Source organism: Thunnus albacares, chromosome 19 (genome assembly GCF_914725855.1).
Source record: "Thunnus albacares chromosome 19, fThuAlb1.1, whole genome shotgun sequence".
Classification (NCBI taxonomy): domain Eukaryota; kingdom Metazoa; phylum Chordata; class Actinopteri; order Scombriformes; family Scombridae; genus Thunnus; species Thunnus albacares.
The window spans coordinates 22180313-22203221 of NC_058124.1; the positions used below are offsets into that span (position 1 = coordinate 22180313).

The window sequence follows — 22909 nt, forward strand, 5'->3', positions numbered from 1 at the left end:
TTTATGATGGAGGGATGTTGGTATGAATGCTGGGCGGTTCAGGGAGGAACTTCGCCAAGGTGAGGAATGGAAGCTCCCCCGAGCGTTATGGGACTGATCCAGCATGAAGCTGGCAATGAGGAGGGTATGCACTTCCACAAAAGAAGATGGATCTCTGACTGTCAAGATAACAATGTTATAACAGGATGTTTTTCCTTTTCAAAACAAACTCAGGTGCTGATAGGCTGTGGATAAAAAAAAAAAAAGTGGGGGCTGCAGACAGACAATAAACTCAATGAACCCAAAAGGCAACAATGGGCAATGTTGTCTTTAAAAGTTGTCCTTGGAGTTGCCCTCATTATGTTTCATTATGTTTTCTCTCCATGAGTATAAATGGACTGATGAGTCTAACTCAAGAGCATCATTTTAAGGGAGTACAGCCACACATGGTGTTCACTATCTTGCAGTTATGAAAATATGAGATCTGCATAATTGCTGGATTTATGATCTTCAGATATGACAGCCGAGCCAATATCAGAGAGGATGAGCTTGTTGTTCAACACAGTTTGTCTCCCTCTTCTGATGAAAAGGCTACAATACAAAACATGGGAAAAGTCTACTTTAATCAATTTAAATGTCTAACTAGTAGCTTCTGAGGCTACTGTTGAGAAACTCCAAGGTCACACACTGGGGAACTGCAGTGTTGACTTTTGTTCATGGATGGTCACTTCTGATTGTGGGAAGAGTGATTTGTGAGAGCGGTTGCCATGACAACACAGCACAAAACACACAGCAGTCGCGAGCGTACTGTTTACAGAGGAGCGGTTTTGGCCTCAGACCTCTGGGGAACTGTAAGTTTTAGGGGGGGAAAAAAAAAAAAGCGTTTCTCACAGCTCTTAAAATATCAAAGAAATACAGAGAAACTGAGAAATGACAGAATATCTTTGTAGCACTTTCAGCAAAGCAGGATCAGCAGGTAAACAAATAGTAAGTTAAGTTTCCCTTCACTTTGATTATTCAGGCTAATCCTCTCAGCACACAAACTGAATTTGCTCAGGGAGTTTACTCAGTCACTGTCAGAGTATTCATTGATCGTCAGTGACGAGTAAACATTCAGTCGTTCAACGTGGTGATCACGTCAAGAAGTGCGGGTGGGCTGTAGTGACTTATGGAAACACACACATGATCCTTTTTTTTTTTATCATCAGAGATCATTAAACAGACTCCACATCTCAGTTTGAAACATAAAGACAACACCCTAAAAAAGAGTTTGCATTACTATTACTGTAGGACTGCAATTAATGGTTAAATCTATTAATCTATCAATAATTTGGTCTAATAAATATCAAAGAAGAGTGACAAAATAATTATTGCAATTTACCAGATTCCAAGTAAGTATTCAAAACAACACTTATTCCAAAACCCTCCTTATTTTTTGATTATCATAAAAGATTTATTTAAAAACACAAATATTGACATTTGAGAAGCTGGAAAAAGCGAATTTTCGCCATTTCTGCTTAAAAATACTTAAACGACTTGGACTGATATCAAAAATTTTGCAACAGTATTTTTTTTTTTTTTAATTGACCATGTTTTCAGCTCTACATTACTGTACCTGCTCTGTGTGAGCAGAGCTGATGAGATCACTGATAAACAGAAAAATCGCATTAACGTTAATAAAATGACAATAACATCATAACACTGAAAAATCTTTGCTCGCTGCACTCAATTTTGGCCCTTGGGGCGTGTTGTATTCTGGGAGGAGGCATGGAAAAGTTTAACATCATCACCATCAGCCCCTCCCTACCGGAGCCTCCTCCTATTACAAGCGCTGAGAGAAGGAGACGGCGGCTGAGCGCTCGGACCTACCTGCGCAGCACATGCGGCTGTACAGATGAGACCCCACTTCTTCGCAGCTCATTTCATGGATGTAATTAGTTCGTCGATATATAATTTCCCGATCCAAGCCGCCGCACCAGGACGGCACAGCAGCATGCACCGTACCCTCCACTTCAGCCATCCTGGTGTGTGTGTTTGTGCTGCCGCGTGAACGCAGAGCGCGCCGGACTTTCTCGAAAACGCCCACAAATACGCGTATTTCTCCTAAGTGGTCCCAGCCCTTAAAACTTTCTCCTCTGCTCTACTCGAGCCACATGGAGGAGGGAAAAAAAAACATAGGGTCGTGTCAGATTGCAGACACTTTTTGAAAAGCCCGGCCCACTTTTGTTTTGTTTAGTGAGATGAATATGAGAGCTCTCCGCTGCTCCATCCTGCTCTGCTGTCGCCTCCGTGCGTAATAACGATTTGTGCTATTAAAGCGCGCCTGGGAGGGACATCCCCGAAATACATAGACCGGAGGATTGTATAGACTGCGGAGGACTTCAAGCTACGTCCTTATTTTAGCATGTGTAATGTCTATGCCTTTCCCATGATTACATAACCCCTCGAGGCTCCCTAATGCAAAGCAGAAACTAGTTTAACTTCTGGTAAGACACGTCTGATGTGTGATTATTAGAACCAGGGAGCGACGCTTCTTTTTATTCTCTCTCTGTGAGGCAGAGTGCAGGTTTGACAGCGAGCATATTGCAACGTTTGCCCGTCGGCTACCTACTTTCTCCCAACATTAACACATTTATGATCCACAACAGCTGTGGGTCATAAATTATTTTTATGATTCTTGTTTATTCCTCTTTGCGTAACATTGAGAAACACCTCACAATCACGAGCATTGTCTTATTTTCAGTTCAAGGCAGCCAACAAACTATTGCATGTCATAGTAATTAGATATTATTTATTGAGGAGGAGTGTTTTTTTAAAGTACAGCCTAGATTAAAGAGTATAATTTCAACAATATAAGATCTTCAGTTACAGCTGAGACAATGAAATCACAAATCAGGCAAATCTCAGATCTATTTTTTAATAACGTTAACTTAAAGGAACAATAAAGCTTTTAAATTTCCAGTTTAGGTCAGCCAAATAATATTCCAAAACTTTAAAAAGAGTGTGTGAATCTCTGCACTATGAATTTGTGCACAATAAGTATACTTTCAGTGTTTTTTCTTATTTACCTTCAACTAGTCTTTCATATTGTATTTTAAATTACAACCTATAACTGTGCGTTTTCTGTGGATGTTGTAAGTAAGTTTTTAAGCGTGCCTGCACATCTGGACAGTGATATTCAAAGTAGGAACGATAAGAAATGCAGCCATCTGATCTGATTAATTCTCTGGAACACAACAGTGTTAATACAAATGTTGCAGCAAAACACAGTCTGTGTTTCCAATGAAGCCTTTTTGAAAACATCAGTAAACACCAATAAATAAAATAACTAAATCTCTTATTACATCTACGTCTTTAATCTTGAACTTATTAAAAATGGGAGTTTTTTCTAAAAGGAATGATTCAGATTTTTCCACAAAGCGTGTCAAGGAGACACGGATGCTGGTTCTTGACCCTCTGAGACATAAACACAGATCAGAGCCAAGCTCCTGCATCAACATGTGACAGAGTCACCAACACGGGTACACCGTGTATTGAATTATATGTACTGTATTTTATTTATTTAACCTTTAATTAACTAGGAGAGTCCCACTGAGATTAAGAAACTCTTTTTCAAGGGAGACAGCCAAGACAGGCAGCAGTATAAATAAAAACACATAGTTACAGACAGAAAACATTGAGGACACTGTCCTATGACAGAAGACACGCCTGAATACTAGAGTGGTTTACCACTAATGTTTTTTTTTTGTTTTATTAGTTATTGCGAAAGGCATGTAGGGTGTATGGTGGGCGTGCATTGTTTTCAAAACATGCCATGTTGTTTCACTTTTTAGTTTAAGCAGAGTGGGCTGTCTTCCCTCCTCAAGCCTGTTATTACAACCACAGTGACAAGAGGCGGGCAAAGTGAGTCACAGCTGCTCACCAACAGCCAAAATCTGAATCCAATCCTACAATGTGCTGTATGTGGCATGTGGTTTAGCAGACAGAGCCGCCAGTCTGCAGGGCCGTCCGTGAACACCGCTGCAGATTTGGGTGTGGCTTCCTAAATGGATTTGATAAAGTCGGTGTTGAAGCTGGTGTTGTGAAGTAAATGGCTCTTCCTAATCTTTTGAATCTTCAGGGAGCTTCATACAAAATCATGAACGGAAATCTCAGGGCAAAAGAAAAGGTGAAAGCCAACAAGAGACGGCGCTTAAGTGTGTTCAAAATCAACAGAAGCTTCCTGCTGAACATCATAACTGTTTATGATTTCTAGAAACTCATAATCACTTAGCGCAAATGACGTCTTAATTGCGTGCATACCCACAGCACTTGGAGTCTTTTAAAGGTCCAGAGGATCAACGTGGGGCCTCGTCAAGGAAAATCATATAACTTCTCCTGCAGTTTGTTATGACGGTATCCAGGATACACAGTCCACCGTCCCCAGTGTCAAGTTTACTACCAGTAGCCAACCCCATGCGCGGCACTTGGTGAGCTTTTTTTAAACCTGGCTCTGGTTGAAATCCCTTTTACCTACTTTCACCTTCCTGCTGTGTCAAAGGCATCTTGTTGCTCCAGCAAACTATATTTCAACTTACAGGAGTGGACAAGTTGTGTCGTTAAATCCAGCATGTGACGCTGCTGATCTCTGACTTGTACTGGACCTGTAATGTAAACAGTGACAACACTACAGCCAGAAATCAATCACAACACGTCCCTGCTCTGTTAAAAATACATCATTAAAGTGCAGACAGAGTCTGGGAAGAGGAAATATGACCGTGGCTGATGTACAGGGTGTAGACTTATTGTCTGCACTGCGGCAAATACAGAGCTGAAAGCATATCTCTTCAAATTCAAATCAGCTGGATATTGACAGTAGGCAGAGATATCACGCAGCCTAGTTTTGCAATGCCTTGTTTGCCTGCTATTTACCAGTCAAACTACTCGCCCAGGGAACCTTGATCAGTACTTCAGCTGAGCAGTTTACTGAATACATAGTCAAGCGGTACAGATGGATTTAAAAGGTGGATTTTGGGGATAAAAAGAAAATATGTTTTTAATTTCTCACTTTTTGCTTTTGTTCTATGAATTCCACATTAAGTCTCTGCATGGCTATTCTCCTTTTTCTGATGACTTGTCATTAAAATGATAGTTCTCCTGTCATAACAAACTGAGGCAATTCACTGTGAAAAGTACCTTTATCTACTCAGGTGCGTCCTTTCCTCCACTTCCTTTGAAAAGGACTGTGCAGTTTATTATCTAACTCAGACCAGTGGGAGAGATAAAGGAAAAGTACAATACCTGGCTTCAATTTAGCAAAACAACCAAGCACACAAGATGATGAGCATCCTATTACAGTTTACACCATCCTGATTTGAAATTAGACAAAACGTGAGCACTGTAGAGCAGGTAGAGGAGTTATCATGTGACTTGAGGCTACTTGAGGCTTTTAGGTTGTTTTGCGCTGCTTCATCGTTTGTAGGAAGTCTGCCGAATTGTTTCAGACTACGTCCACACTAATAGGTTTTCATTTTAAAAAGAAAACGATCTCCGTCCACACAAGTGTTTTAGCACCGTTTCAGAAATAATCTGATCATACTAACACGCCTGAAAACACATATCGCATGACCATTCATATACAGGCTTCTGATTGGCCAACATGGCTAGTGTGATATCGCTGCATGCTCTTGACAGTGTTTTGTGTTTTCATTTGGATGGAGATTATGATGCTTGTGTGGATTTTTTTTGAGAATGAAAGGGGGAAAAAACGTTTTCAAAAATACCTGTGTATGTGTAGACTAGGCTTCAGAGTGCCGACTGTGCAAACTGGTTTTTCATATTATACTCAGAGGCAGAAAAAAAAAAACAATTGTCCTCCATCTGCACCTGCAGACTGTCTGTCAGATATCCTTTAATTTGACTCAGGGTGTGTCTCCTGCACAGGTGTGTTTGACAGCCTCTATTGTTGCAAGCTGTGTCAACAGAAAAATATGGTGAACAAAGGCGTGTCTGGTGACTTTAAAGGTCACAGATGCCTGGAGGTAACCTTCAGGCTGTTCAGTAGACTGAATAGATTCTTAATTCTTTTTCCCTGGAACCACATGATTGGTGTGTGAAGAGGATATGCTTAACTTTTAACTCTAAGCATTCCAAGAGGAAACCGGCTGGACAAGCCAATTAACAACACAGGAGTAACCACAAATAAAGTCAAGATACTCTGAATAGTAAAGAGCTTAAACTCACATTAAGTCACCTTAAGGGAGCCAAACAGCTCTGATCTCATTTCTACAAGGACAGAACTTGACGAAATGATGGAGTGATTTTTAAAGAGATACTATTCAAGGAAAACCCCCAGCAGAGAAGCAAAGCTAATACAAAGCTGTGACGAAGCCAAAACCCTCCAATCGCAAAGAATACTCCAGCTCTGACGTCATCAAATTACAGCCAGCATTCACAGGGTTAACTACAACATCTCCATACCACAGGAAACTGAGACGTGTGAGGAAAAAAAAAAACGGGGGGAGTGAGGAAGAGAGTGGAGTGTGCGCCACAAAAACACACACGACAAGAGAGAGCAGAGACGACGGATGAGGACAGCCGGCAAGAAACTATTTTGCACTGAAAAATCTTTGATCTACCGTCCTTTCAAGACCTTAGGGACAGTATCGTCATCTCCTCTGAAGTAAGCCTCAGTAGCAATGAGTTTTCCAGCTTTTCTTACCTTGCTTCTTGCGTATTCTCCACTGCCAAACAGCGATTAAGGTAACAATGTGACCCACAACCACCAGGGTTGGGAACACATGTCCAGGGGGGCTTGTCGGCATCGGGCCTGGTACAAAGTGGAGAGTCCCAGGCTCTGAAGACAGGTGGGAGGGCTGGTGGCGGGGGGTGAAAGGTGAGGGGGAGTGGTGGGGAGGAGGAGGGGGAAGCCCCTAGGGGTGTGTTGCCATCCCGGACATTAAACAAGAGCTGCAGCCAAGTTGTCCGTGACTTTTACAAGAGAGAGAAGAACGAATGAGCACCCCTCCCACTCCTCTCTTCCCTGTGACTCAGTGCTCTAGCTGAAGTGGCTGATCTCCCTCCCTCCCTCCCTCCCTCCCCCTTTTTCCCTCTACTTTACTCTAACAATTCCTCTCCTTCCTTTCTATCCACTCTTATATATAAACTTGCACTCATAGTCCAAAATTCGCTCAAATTCTCCAAGCATAAGTAACTCTTCAGCCCCGACGAAGTTAAAAAGATCCCTCCTCCTCTGAAGTGAGTCTACAGGTTTGCCCTACAGGAACTGGCTTGCTACTTCACTCGCTGCAGCCTATCTGCAGGAGTTAATAATATATGAGGCTGTTTTGTGTGACACACACAACACGCTCATTCAGGTCAACCTTGATAAGAGGCAAAACGAAGTACAAGTGAAATCCACCTTGAGCTTGTGTCAAAGTTCTTACTCATTCACTCCATAAGATTTTCTTTCACTCACTGAAGCCCCTTGCAGTTATTTTCCATTTTGGTTTACGAGTCACAGACTATCCAAGGCCAGCCCCTTCCTCCTTTTCCAAATGTTTACACTGAAGCCGTGCCTCCACATTTCATTTTTCCCCTCACAGAGCAACCCCCTCGCTATCAATTCATTCTCATTATGTAACTTTACAATGTTTCCTTAAATGCTAATTGCTTCCTTATGTTTGGACAGCTCAACCAGTGCCTATGAGTTTCCCAGAAGCCTATTTAACTGGATACTGTTTTACCACCAACTATTCCAGAATACAAACTACTTTTTTTAACCCTTAAATCAGTGAGTGCTTTTCATTTTTCTTCTGGACGAGACCTGTTATTAAAACAGTGAAGAGCCTTGGGGGGAAAATGTCTTTTCAAACGAGACAGTTTGTCTGACAGTGTATCTTTAAACTCAAGTAATTTAGGTATTTTCAAACCTGCCAATCAACCATAAATACCTCTGCTGTCTGTCTCTGTATGATCACCAGTGAATTCCACTGTGAGCATTTCCTTGTTCTCAGGATTAAAGCAACAAACCTTTTGTTTTCAGTGTTACCTAAGAGAACAGAGCTGTGCACAGACTGTAAGCCCTTGAAAAACTGCAACTGCAATAATATACACTTAACACCTGCTTGCATCACTATTGAGACATCAAAAGCATCATGCAGCATGGGCAAAATGCCATCTTTACCAGTGTTTATGTTCTGTTATCAGAACATTGTGCAGGCATTGGTGTGCAGCACTAACAGTGTCACTTTCATCTCTAAAGCCACACAGAAACCCAACACCAAGACAAGGGGCATGATCATGCAGTCAAGGCAATGCGATGCCGCACGCCAACCATGCTCCATAAAAGGAGCAGAAATAGACATTACAACTTAAACGTCAAGTTGACATTGACATGAGAACAATGTCAAATTTTTTTTACAGAGAAGAATTCAGGATGGTCTTATGATCTACAGCACTTCTACTGCCAGAAAAAAATCTAGGATGCAGCATGTTATGACATTAATAAATTTAAAAAGACAACCAGTTGAAATCAGAAGCTGCAACAGGGAAGAAAGGGTGATTGCAACTGAGTGAAGTTGGACTTAAGTTTTGGCAGTTCGTTCTGGGTGAGACCTTCTATGATCTTGAAAATGTCAGCCAAACACCCAAAGCTCTAGAAACTGGAAACTCAATTTCGCAATTAGTTACAGCGAAGACTGAGCAAAGGGAATAAAATGAAGGGAGCAGTACAGATGTCTGAAATAAATTCATTCCACCACTCCTTCATGGGAGGAGTCAACCCACTCCCACTCTCTTCACATGTGTTTGCTCAATGATTCCCATATTGTGATACATGCTCGGTATACTCACATGTATGCAATGTATCCCAATTTCACACACCTATACAGTCTTTTAAGTAAAAAGTTCTTTTGACTTTAGTTAAAAAAGGCTTAATAGTTAATGATATAACATAAAATAACATTTTCTTATCAGCACAGGTTGGTTTAGGTGAGCAATGAGAGGAATGTGAGAGATGTTTTTAATCTACAAGCTTCTAAAACAATAATGATCCTGGGAGTGGCACTGCCCTCAAAAGGCATGCAAAATGCAGGAATTTAAAGTCAGCCTTTTTTAGTTTAATTCTCTTAAAGCATCACCATGTGCAAAGATAGATTCTAAAATTATATTTTCTCATGAAAGGAAAAACGTACCGTTTGGTGGTCCTGAACAGAAACAACAGCATAAGTCCATCTTCTCTCAGCGTCTTCACAACTTTTAGAGAAAATACTGAACTGCCAAAGAGTCAGATCTGACCTCATAACATTGTGTCCTGATCAAAACCAGGGGGGCGTGCTGAAAAAGCAAGAGAAGAAAAAAAAAAAAAAAAAAAGGGGAACCGGAGGCAAGGCTGGGAAGTAAAACCTAGACAGCGTTGCAAGTTTGATTTAATTCATGAGGCTTTCCTCAGTGGAAACAGCATCTCATGCGTGGTGGTTTCTGACGAGCGTCACTGGATGGGATCCATGTGCAGGACTGCAGAAACTCCCAGGGACACATTCATATATTCATACAAGATTTAGACAAAGAGCGGAAAAGATGATTTTTGCCAACAAGCTACTGTGACAAAGGCTTCTCTGTGAAAGTCATAAAAAAGTTGGAGACAGTGCAATTATGCACCATATCCACAGGATATGGCTCATTCTGTATGACTACTAGAGCAGTGGCTTTGATTTAAAGCTGAAACAGTGAGAGCTGGAACATTTTGCTAATATTAGACAATAACCCCACTTTTTTTTTTTAATTTGACTTTTGGTCACACTGGCACACTTCTGTGGCTTTGTAAGTGCAATCCTTCCTTTTGGTCATGATTCTTTCTTTAGTTTAGTTGTGTTGAGCTGTGTAGAAGGTTTTAAGATACACTAACGATAAACAGTGCTGAAAAATTAATTGATTAATTTATTGGTGAAAAGACAAAATAAAATTTGACAATTTTGATTGATTAACTGCTGATAATGCCAAACATTCACTGGTTCCAGCTTCTCAAATATGACGAATTTCCACTTTTATGTATTATATTTTTTTGCTTTTTCAGGAAAAAACAAATTATTTTAAGTTGTAATTTATTTGAAGTTTTCTCCCTTTTTTTGTACATTTTTTCAATTAAATTATTAATCAAGAGATTCTACAAGTAACCAATAATGAAAACAATTATCAGTTGCAGCCCTAAAGATAAATAATAATACCATGCACTCTGCACTCTCATACACTCTATTCCAGGCAACATACAGTATGCGTGTCTTAAAGGCATGTTATCTATGCAGCTGTGCGTTATTCTTGAGCCAACCCAGGCCTTGTACTTCACCGTGATGCCTAGCATTCACCCATAATAATCTTGTGCTGGGGAGAGACAGAAAGTAGCCAGTCAGAGGCCTGCCCGCAGCCCACACCCCCCTGGATTTAACACCAGGGAACCCGATCCCAGACACTGCCAGGCAGCGTGGGTGGTGTCTAACTCAAGGTCTTCAGTGTAAAGTTGTGAACTGTAATTTGCTTCAGTCTTATTCTCTAAATAAACACTCACTGTACAACTGGCATTATAATAAAGAAAACACAGAGGGTGCAATTCTGGTAAAAAAAAAAAAAAAAAACAATCCTAGGAACACTTAAAACAATGTGTTGCCACTTAATTAGACATGCAAAGACCTGTCCTATAGGATTATCTGATACACCGGCTGTGAGAGACACACTCCTACCGCTTCAGCCTCTTTGGTCCTCTCCATAAGCTGAGACTCACCATAAAGTATTTCTATGCTGACACCTTTTGGTAAGACGACAGTACTGTTCCAATAACAAAGATTCCTACCTTGGCCGTGTTGAATCAAAGCCTCCATGAAGTCTCTATTGTAATTCATTTCCATCCGTAGCTCAAGTGGTTTCTTGATGATTTCTCTTTGTCACTATATTACGAAACAAATGCAACACATAGTACTGTACTATGAGACAGCAGGTTTGTAGCTCTGTGTGCTACTGTGGCTATTCCATTGAAGTACAGTATGGTCTTTTTAAATGTTGGAGTTTAAACTCATTGCAGGCTGGGCTAAAAAATTGAAGGGCAGATGAAAGGTGGCAACTGCCACATGTTCTCATCTGGACTGCTTCGGCTGGTTCGCCCCTTCTTGCGGAGGCACAGACAGGAAAAGCTGAGTGTGGCTTAATTGGACTCACATTTCCCAGTCTCTGCTTAGTCATATATCTGCCTTGACAATGGAAAGTTGTAACGCAGACTGCGTATTAAGGTAAAGCCTGGTGGTTTAATATGTGACTTAAGCAGAAGCACTGGTCAAACTAACATCTTATTCAGGCTTTCATCAACATTTATATGGGAACTGTGGGGAATATTACATGTTCTGTAAGATGCAGATAAAATGACCTGACTGGACGGTCAGTATCCTTTCATGCAGGTTTTACATGTTAATATTGTGCAGTAGCAGGACAGTACTTAGAGTAGGTCACTTTCTATCCAGCAGATGGCAGAATGAACTCCATCAGTCATACATGTCCAAACACAGCAGAACAGTAAGCACATGGATATTGGATCCACAGACTCATTAATTTTTATATAGTATATATGCAGAGAGAAATTTCGCCAGGTTAAATTAACTAAAAATGTGTACAAAGATTTGATTCTGAACAAGCCATATGTAGCTAAAGGCTTAAATACACTATTGAGGTAAAAAAAACAACAACTTTGAACTAAACTGTATGTATACAAGCATGTATATTTATTGTACTGGTCTCTTAGTAACACTGCTCTACAGTGCGATAGAGTCCAAGACAAGTTTCCCACGGGGATGTTGGACACACTGGATTTGTGGGTTTATGTGTAAGTATAGACTACAGACACTCTTGGATAACTGCCTGCTGTGTCTACTTGTTTGGAACGAGCATATATTTGCATTACTAGACTTATAATCTGATGCCTCTGCTTGTCAGAGACAGTATAGCCTCATGAACATACAGTAACACAAGCTATCTGTTTGGTTTCACCCCTAAATATCACACAGGAAGCCTTTGTAAATATTTGCCGTGTAGATAAAACAGAGCAGACATAAAGCCTCACAGGCCACACTAAATGCAGGGGAAAGAGAGAGTGGGCACAGAAAGAGGAAACAAAACAGCACAAAAACACACCAGGCCCTTTTTAACACACACATTCAACAATGAACATTGTGCAAGTATTTTTAAACTTTCCTATGTGAGATTCAAATTCAGATATAAAACTTCCACTTAATAACTGGCCATGCAAGCATGTCATAGGTTGGCACAATTCTTCATGCACCCAGTAAAATGACACCTAATTAGCAGTCTGGTTGTTATTTAGCTATATGGAAAATGACAAGACCATTACTTGCATCATTAGAAGATCAAATTATCTCTCTCTCAGCCTCACAAACACAAGCAGCGCCCATAGCAACGCCCAGATAGCCTCTACTGCAGACAAGAGGAAAAAGAAGGAAACAGAGGAGGAGAAAGAAGAACTAGGATGAGTTCAAACCTTCTAAGAAGTCAGGCCAGACCCTCTGAACCTGCTCAGTCTCAGGGTCCTCTGTGAGGAAGCCCCAGTCTCCCTGAAGCAGAGTTGTCTTCGGGGCAACAACTGGATACTCTGAAAAGTCTACGGTGGCTGGACAGTCTGCCTCAAAGGTTGCATTCTTCTCCTGCTTAAGTCCAAGACCAGAAGCTGTGACAGGTGCAAATTTGGATGAGGTTTCTAAGGGAACATGAAGCTGAGAGATAACTTTCATAGGAATGATCTCTGTCATTACTTTCTGGGTGTCTTCTACATCATAGTCAACCACATTTTCCTCTAATAGGTCTGTGAAATCATCTGTATCTGTTGATGGAGGGGTTGGTAAGTCGTGATCAGAATCAGCAGACGCATCGGTGATGATCATTTCCTCAAGAACACCTTCTTCATCTTCCTCTATCTTTTGCTCTCTGTCTTCAGTAAGTTTTGAGAACAAAGGGATTGTTTGGGGGTTCACTACCACATGTTCACCTGCCTCAACCTCAGGTACATCCTCTACAAGCCCCTCCAAGGCAAGATTCAGGGTCTCTCCTCTTGTTACATCTTGTGACAGTTCTTTTGAGGGCTTCTTGATTGTAGCCTGTTCTACAATTGTGTGAACCGCCAGATTCTCTTTGGACACCTTTGGTACAATTGGAGAGGAACTGAGGACTAAAGAAGCCGGTAGCTTGGCCTTCTTGACTGAGACATGACATCTGATGGATCTGTCCTCGACAAAGAGAGAATCAGTTCCAAAGGGTTTACCGTGACCTTCCTTGGGCCAACGGTCCTCTCCTCCACAGAGATCCTTGCCTCTCTTGAAGGTCTGAGTCTGAACCCCAGGCTGAACTGATGCATCACGCTCGCATGAGGCTTTTAGGTTTTTTGGAGGCCTCTCAAATTGTTCTTTCTCTTCTCCAACTCTCTTGTGACGGTAAATACGCCTGTCCATCACGGCCTCCTGGCTTTCTCCTCCAGCCCTAGGTTTTGGGATATAAGTTGTGGGGGCTTTCACTGTCTGAACTCGAGCAGAGGATGCAGGGCGATGAACCCTTTGTAGGGGTGCAGGCATGATCTCCAGTGGAAGGTGAAGGTAGTCACGCAGGTATGAAATTCCTTCATCGGTAAGATAGTAATAGGCATGTTTCCAAGCATATGTCTCCCTGACATAGCCCTTAGATTTGAGGGAGCCCATAGCACGGATCACCTTCAAGTTGGTGATCCCCTTGAAATCAGGGTGCATGGACTGTGGACGCTTGTCCTTCTTGGCCACAATGACACCATCTTGGAAGAGAAGCTCATAGATTGCCCTCAGATCGGCTAAGGGCATTACCATTCCAGCTACCATTTTGACTCCTTTAGTTTTCTTTTAGCTCTTCAAGGAATTTCTTCTTGAAATATTCCAGACTATTGCAACTTCAACATAATATTTGCATGCAGTAACATCCCCTAAAAATACTTGTCAAAATTAGGTCTTTCTGTATCTATTTTACTTTCCTGTGATGAAGCATCAATCTAGAAAATTGTCATCATGAGCCAGCATGGAGAAACTGCAATGCTCACAACCCCTCCTACCTTTCTCAGTCCCCAGTCGAAAGAGAAACAGTGTGGACGAGAGGCGAGAGTGAAAAAAGAAGTAGAATCCAAGGGGGTGTGTGCACACAGGATGCAAACAGAAACCAAAAGGATCAGAGGGAGCCGAGCAGAGGAGGTTTGTACCCTGTGTGGCTAAAGAGCATTACTGATACAAACCCACCACCACCTCATCTGCCAGCTTTAACAGAATGTGCAAGAATCAAACATATGATCAAGACAAAAAAAACCCTGCATGTCAGATAAAGTGAGCTACATAACAGCAGCAGCTTATCCTCACTCATCTAAGATTGTCTCACACTTTCTGACAAATACAGGCATCGTAACTGTTTTGGAAAAAACAATTTCCTCTATGTGAAAGGTAAAGATTGTGTGCAATTTGAGTTGGCATTGGATAATATTTACACAGTTGGTAAATGTGCAAATCAAACAGTGATTTGACAACCTTACTTATGATGTTTACATGACAGTATTCAACCACAAAATCAACCATGTCTTTTAAATTAGGTTGAGATATCTGAAGTGCTATTACAGCAGCTTGTCTAAGACACTGACGTCAAGAGCTGTAGACCTCCAATTTGGCTGCCAAACTGTGTCACTGCACATCAACTGAAATCCCTCCAGTTGCACTAACAATCATACATGAAATGATTATCTAGAAAACCATTCTTGCCATATATTGCAACTTACTGACAAATTAAGTAATTTAAAGGTCACGTGAAACACCTGCTGAGGAAAATCTTAAGTAAAATCTCACCAGAAAAGGGTACTATTGGTGCTAGACCCAAAACAATTACATACATTTAAACAATATTTTTTAAGGGACTTATGTATAGACCCAGTTGAGTCATTGATGAAGTGATGAAGTGTCAAAAATACTTTTAAAACTATCAACAGAAAGTAGGTCTCTCACCTCTGGGTGGGCAACACTATTATGACAGTGTATAATTTATAATTTTGAATGACAGTGTTTGACAAACACTACAAACTCAAGCTCTGAAGACCGAAATGTCTTTAATAAAAATTAGGACAAGCGATCGACAGTATGTGGAATGTCAGTATTTATATTTGGCATAGGAAAAGTTGACACGGCAGAGAAAGTGTGGTGCTGAGCTTTTGGTCAATGGTCTTTAACAAAAACAGAGTCTAATAATAACCAAATGAATAACAAAAGGACAGAAATAATCCAGACATTACCGCCTCTTGGTACACCACTGACAAAGTATTTTACACAAATCCAGGTCAATGATGAATGTTCCTTTAGAGGTCATGGATCTGAAAAAATATTGTGCTGTTCCTCACATGACTGATACACAGGTGAATATAAAGAACTGTAACACGTCTGCTCGATTGAAGGTTGGTACCAACATTGCTTACTTTGTCCATTTCTAAGCCCAAAACATCTAATTTTGTTAAATATTTCAAATAATAAACTACTTTGCCAGGGAAGGGAGATCATTATTTCCAGTGCAAATAATATTATTTCAATCATTTTTGAGAATCAAGTGCTATTTTCATAACCAATGCAGTGGTCTGTCTCAATGTGTTGTATTTTGTTTTAACATAGCTGCAATTATTCTTAAAAAAGAAAGAAAATAATTAAAACAAATCTGAATGGCAAATATGGACTGCATAACTTGGTGAGATACATATTTTTATACTTTTTTACATTTTTGGAAACTAACTCTTCATACAGTATACAGGTCCAAATTCTAGGCTTGAAATAAAACAACAAACTATTAAATCAGATTAAACCACACTACAAATGCATGGTATTTTACATGTAAATTGAAAGCTTTGCTCCTTTGTTGGTTACTGTCAGTTATACAGTTTATCTAGTCATATTGCAAAACAGTAATTAATATTATATCCTTTGTTCGGAGTTAAGATTTATAACAGATAGTCACAAAGTTGGAACACTGTATTTGTAAACCAGGTTGAGTGTATCCAGAGGAGGAATGGAGCTGACAGATAAAAAAGTTCATCTGATAAGCAGTTGAGATGACACACAACCACAGGCCTGAGGGGAAAACCACCATCCACACAAAACACAACACATAACAGAAAGCTGCAGCGGGTCTTCAATATGCCACTCTGACGAAAAGCAAGGGTACAAAATGAATAGACCTCTTTGTATGTAAAACTGCTGAAGGTGTCCAATATACTGTCAAAGTCATTATTTCCAAAGGTAAGGAGTTGTGTCAGAGGGTTCTTATGTTTCTTTTGGAAAAAACTAAACATCACTAAAGGTCAATCACTGACAGAGTCCATAATCTCTGGTCTCCCTGATTTTCCCTCAACAGTCGTAGCCCTCATCCAAAACCAGCCAATGCTGCAAACCAAAACGGAAAAGCCATCAAGTCCGTTTTTTCCCTAAGAAAAAACAATTGTGCCTGTGTTAAATGCTCTTTTACTCAACCTCCGCTTAGACTGATTGACACTGGAAAGCAATATGAAATCCAGGATAACTACGTTTGCCAATCCTAAAAAAAACAAAACAGGAGGTTTGGAAAATGCAGGGGATGGTGTTTTTTTCCCATTTTTCCCCTCCCAATAAGGTGCTAGAATTCAGTCGCCCTGTGATGGCTGTACTGTTTCACTGTCATCCTCTAACTTTATTACATTAGGATCCATATTAAGGTAGCGCATAAGTCTGTGCAGAGCGTCTAGCACAAGGCGAAATAATAAGATATAACTGAGAAGCTTCATGTTTTGCAGACATGGGGAGAACATCTGGTGTCACTGTTCTGTTTCGAGCAGTCGTTGTTCTAATAATTTATCCCCTTAATGAAAATCACCTTCTGCCTGCTTATTTGTCACTTTGTTTGTCAAAAAATAAATTTGAAACAGACTCTTTCTCTATTGGGAGCAATATTTCATAACAAATCGCTGTGAGTAACAGCATGCAGAAGAGGCACTAAAGCCTAAGGATTCCAGCAGGTCTGGGTTTAATGGTATTCACCAATAATTCTTCCAGTTCAATAGCTTTCTACAAGGACTCTCTCTCAAATACAATAGTATGTAGAGTCCTTGGTATCCCTTTCTGTGACTGACAGCTTATCTAACCTTGTGAACTCTCCAGATGGAGATAACCCCACCCTTCTGGGGCACGGCAAAGTTAAAACAACCACTCAAAATAGTTTTTCCCCATTTTAGGCTCCACTGCAGATCATACCAGGTGAGTGGTGTGCTGCCAATTCCTTGGTATTTTGATAGTCTTTCACAATAATGATAGATATGCTATACTGAAGTGGTAAGTTAAGATATCTGGAAGAATGGATCACAAATCATAAACATGGATGAAATCCTGCTTTTCTTGCATGGGCAGAGTCTTGATATATGACACAGCAGATAAAATCAAAAAGAAAACAGATCTCTCACGGCACAAGAATTCAGTGGTCTTTTTCTTTTTGATTAATCTTAAACCTTGAGGCCTGTGTTGAGTTCTTTCACTGGATGGACTGACTCTATCTCCATGTGCTCTCCATTACCTGTCCTGTCCTAAATCAAACAAAACAGCACCAGTAAAAGACTTTTGTTTGGTTACCAACCACCAAACAGATGGAGGGCGATGAAACAATGTGTACCTGCGTCAATCCTCCGCCAGCTCACAACTAAAGCCTTTAATATTACACACTGCGCACAAAGTATTGGCTATTACAAAACGCCAAATATATAGATAAATGCTGCTGAGTAATACATTCATTGCCAACCAAATGTAGTTAATATACCGCAGCGGAAAACTAATTTAAACCAAGACTCCTTGGAAAAATATCTCAACCTTCTCTGAACACCTGCTGTCGATGTGCCCTTGAGCACCAAAACATACTGATTATTCTGAGCCGCTACCCAATGTGAACTGTGAAGCACAGCCTGCCTGGATATAAAAAAATCGGGTTTACTGTAGCCGTGATGGAAGCTCATTGCCATGGTGGAGGTGGAAGAGGACGAGGGAACGGAGACAGCTCAAGGTGACAGCGGCTGCTTTAAAACAAACTCATTCAACTCTTCTGGCAGATGAAGTGCTCCCCACATTCCAGTTAATAGTTTATAGCAAGTCATTTAAGCTTTACGGTTGTCTTCCAAGTCGTTAAATGCAACTCTGCATTTTGATACTTGGAAACAGAGCAGTGCTGGAAGGAGTGTTGCTTAAACGATGTACACACATTATAAATTTTCGAACTATTCCGCAACTATCACATTTTAGCTCGCACCCGATACATTGCTCAATAAACGCAAGCGAGTAGAGAAACGCCCAGGGCCGTTCTGCTTGCTAAGTTGTCTGCACCGAAATAAAAGCCAGTTTCTACGGATATGCAGTATAAGTATCAACGGGTGTCACTTCATCTGTGTTCTTATGTGTTCCATTTGTTCTCTCTGTTTTTGAGTACTAACATCTGTCCAACTCATGTTCAATGAAATTAAATATCTTTTACCGATTCTGGGAATTATGATCTGCTGATGTGTCTTATCAGAGATCAGCTTGAGAGGAGCTGAAAGACTCAAGAAACAACTTTGAGCTGAAAGGCTGAATGGCTGTTTAATGATGCTTTGTCAGAAACCATAGACAACAGCACCATTATCATCCACAACTGTTAAGATGTTCAAAGTCCTGCTCTCTCTGCTCTCTCTCTAAACTGAATATTATTATGCATATATATTATTTAATCCACATTTCACTGTGTTTACTTTGTAAATAAAAAAACGTGTCCAACATAGAAGTTTACATGTATGAATTTCATGCTGAATTCTGACATGTCATCGTCCACATTGACAGGATTTGTGATGTGTCACAAATATCGAGCATGTTCGACATGAAGTGAACTCACTCCAGATGCAGTTGTGTCACTTGTGAACAAGCAGGACAGTGACGAGGCCCAGCCCGATGTGTATTTTGACTAAATGACTTGTGCCCGCTCGGAAATGACACAGACCTGCCGTGTCAATGAGCGGGCAGCTGATGTAATGCAGGCCAGTGAGGTGAGCCAGACTTTCCCTGGGTTCACACCCTCATGACTGCAAGGTGTCCTCGAGCAAGATGCTGAATCTGAATCACCTGCTGGGTGTCATTCTGTTGCTGACGAGTAGCCATAGATAAAAGAAATCAAGCTGATATACTATTGTATATTATGGTATGGGAGTGTATGGTATGGTGGTGCAAAGAGAGACATTTCACTTTATTGTATAACACCAATCTTATTAATTAAAAGTAAAAAAAAATCAACACTAGATCTTATTAATTGGGATATGAGAAAAGTTGTCCAAGTCTTCAACAAGATGTTGCACATGACAAAGCAACACAGCACAAACAAGATATCATATAAAACAATCAGTTTTATCCGGTATCGCACAAAGCACTCAGACTATAAATGTTCTCTAGTATAAAAGCATTGAAACATGAGCTGTCCAGAGGGCAGCTGAGCTAAAATGGCTGTCTGTATGAGCCGTTAATGGATGCTCACAGGACTGTGCACCATGACTTTAGCAAAACTGCAAAAACCTTGTGGGGCAAAGCAGAGAGGCAAAGAGCAGCTGCAGTGTCGATAAAAAGGCATTTAAAGTGCTGCTCAGCGTGAAGATGTCTGTAGTTAAGTTTGTCTGAACGTTTACCGATGTAAAATGGCCGGCTTGGAAAGCAGCTAATGGATGCACTTTGCCAGATTTGCCAGTTTGCCAAATCAGATCAAAAGAGCGTCGTGTGATTAAGAGGAACCACACCTTAGCAACAGAAGAGGAAGAAATATGAGAGTTTCCGTGTGCATGCGTGCGTGTCTGTGTTTGTGTGTGAGACCCGCCACTGCAGTGAGTCATCAAAAACCCATTGTGGGGCGTGGTCGGCGAGGAATTTCTGTAACCATAGAAACATGACACACCACAGAAGTATGAGTAAATACAGCACAAGGCCAGAACAGTGGTCAGAGGCGATAGCATTGCTACTGGCAACAAACAAAACAGACTCATTCTTCCTGGAAGTGAAAACCACCCAGTGGCTCATCACTATGCAACCGTCACTCAGCATCCAAAAGTTTCAGACGATAAAAACATCGAAAAACTGGCAAAGTGATGCTGATACAGGATATTGTGAGTGCAGTCTGGTTTTGTCATTATTTTGGAGTGGATGCTATTTTATGTTGCCATGGACACACTTTGATCAACTTGCATATTTAAAGGAATACTCCGATGAAAATCGTTCCAACATCCTCTGCTGTTAATCTGTATGTTCAGTATATTCCAAACACTAAATTTGTCCACAACATAGCAAATTACACCCCCTAATAGCTCAGAAGCTCGGCTGGAAGCATTAATTTACTGGTGAAGCAGGAATTGTTTACTACATACTGAACATACTTAATCAACAGCAGAGAAGTGGATTATGGTGTAGGAGTGGTGAGAACAGTTTTTATGAACTGTTTTTGCTGTGACTCTGGATTGCTTTTGGAATCAATTTTAACCGCTGAAAACTCGAGTTTAAAGCTGCTATTTTCCAAGAAGGAGCAAGATACAAACATTTCAGTCATCTTTAAAGCTTACAGGGGGTGATCTACAAAAGATAGGATTATTAGTTTAAATTCACCTCTCTTGGCTTTTGAGGGGACTTTCAGATCCCAAACTGAAATGCAGTGATTGCTTGGATTTGACAAGACGTACTGTAGATGTGACTGAATTTTGCAACCACATGGACAATTTCTGGGAAACAGCAAAATAAAATTAGCTTTACCGCTTAAGAATGGAGCGTATACAGTAGATTGGTTTGTTCATGCCTAAAAATCATCATATAAACTCATGCTCATGGAGATCTGGCACCGATTGAAATTGGTCAGTCAGGGCCTAATCTAATTTAAGAACAGGGACCAATTAGTGATGCATATTAGCGTGGAAAAAATCAATTAAAGCATAACTAATATAAACTCTAGGGTATTGTGTGCAGTTGTAGCAGCACATAGTTACACTTGGGCTACTTTTTCTCCATGAAGGCTGCAGGGCCTCAATCAGGCAGCTTCATGGCTCATTAAAATACCCTCATTCTCAGATTTTGAACACTTCCTGTCTTAAAAGACACAAACTAACTAAAAGAAACTTTGTCTACAGATGCAGTCACTGCAAGGATGTCACCCGAGGGAATTCAAGGTAATGGGTAATATATCGACAGTGGTGCAACAATGGTGTTTTTGAGTGCCAGATAAGCAAGAACAAAACTTAAAGGCACTTTGGCAAAGCCTTGGATGACACTCCTCTTCAGTCCAGGAAAGACTCTGAGGCCACTTTGTCAGCATGATATGTGAGGGGTTCCATTAGTGGAGTCCTATATATCAGCTTGCCCTCCTCATAAACCCAACTCTGACAGTGTGAAAAGGGGCTACTTTAAAATAAACCCTTTCACCCTAAGTGCTCCACCTCCCCTCTGTCCAGCTCCTGATTGTGCCCCAGTCCACTGGTCCTTTCCAGATCACTCCCAGACTTTGCACCACCTTGAGAAAAATCCATGATAGTAACAATGATCTGCCTGAAGGAGAGTGGCAAAGAAGAGGTCTCATGAGGAGAGAGCAGATTTTTTTCATGCGGCGGGCGCCTTGCTGGCTGTCGTCGGCTGTTTTGCCTGCGGTGAGGGTTGGAAAACAAACAGCCCCTGCAGCTTTTATAACATCATCTCATGCCAAGCAAGTTCTCGAAATGGCACAAGCACAACAGCTTTATAACTTACAATTACTGACAAACTTAAATGTTAGTGGGAGGAATAAAAACATTTTTCTTTTTAAATCAACAGTATGATTTTGACATGATGCTTGAAAATAACTAACTCTGGTTACATAAGAGAAATATAGTATGAGTAGTATATACAGGAAACGAGATACTCTGAGGTCCAGACAGGATTTCTGACGCAGAAACTCATCAAATCTGATCACAAAGCCAACGGATGCTGCCTAGAACTGAAACAATTAGTGAATCAATCACTTTGTCGACTGACAGAAAATGAATCAACAACAATTATCAATTAATTGTTGAAGTTGTTAAAAAATAAAAAAAATGTTCATTAGTCATTAGTAACCATTTTTAACTTTTTCTTGACTAGACGATGGATTACAAAAATAATAAACAGGATAATTGATGAAAATAATGATTATTTGAAGCACTGATACTGCGCATAAAAGGAGACCCTCCGACTGTTGAATCTGACTGTGAGTTGCTGATGTTAAACACATGCGGTCCTATCTTTTCATCAAGGGATTACAGATTTCCCGCAAGAAACAGAAGTACATAAAGAAAGACAAGAAAAGAGACAGAGAACAGCCTCGAGCTGCAGACCAGATCCAGTTGATTCACTTGGACTGACATCAGAGCAAAGAGAATGTCAAATATGATGACAAATATCCTGAAGCCTCACAAGAGATCAACAAAAACAGCGTAGACTCCCCAGTCATTATCGTTATTATGTCGAATAAAACGCTAAATTGATTCGCAACGGTGGTGTGTAACAAGTGGAACATTGAATAAATAGGGGGATATAGTGAAAAAGGCAGAGACTCAATATCATAAAACTCTCTTTTTTGAGAGGACCAAAACCAGAGGACACTTGGGATGAAAGAAAAGGCCAAACATTACGTGTAGGTTTGATCTGCAGCTCATACAAGAAGGAGGGGCTCACCCTTTCTGTGCCAACTGACCACCTCCACCGGCCCATACCGTCACCTTGTAGCCACAAGTCAACCCACAAAGAGTTTTATAAAGCAGGAACAGCCACTTACCTAGAAGGAAAAAACACACAAAAAAGGAGCAACACAGTTAGAGAAAATGAGGTTTGTTCCAAAG

At 40.7% G+C, this 22909-nt stretch overlaps 1 protein-coding gene across 12 annotated transcripts in view; it reads right to left on the minus strand.

The window, feature by feature from the left end:
* The window catches only part of pleca (plectin a), a 102107-nt gene that overhangs the window by 43213 nt on the left and 35985 nt on the right, over positions 1–22909 (minus strand). For 3 of the 12 annotated variants that reach the window (XM_044334865.1, XM_044334862.1, XM_044334859.1), the window contains exon 1: positions 6680–6858. The exons of 5 other annotated variants lie outside the window; for them this stretch is intronic. In XM_044334865.1, the coding sequence (XP_044190800.1) occupies positions 6680–6782 (103 nt within the window). In that variant the 5' untranslated portion in view covers positions 6783–6858. Of the gene's footprint in view, positions 1–1848; positions 2427–6679; positions 6859–9152; positions 9256–22909 lie in introns of those variants that run through there. 4 more of the 12 variants (XM_044334857.1, XM_044334856.1, XM_044334855.1 and 1 more) reach the window with 2 other exon arrangements.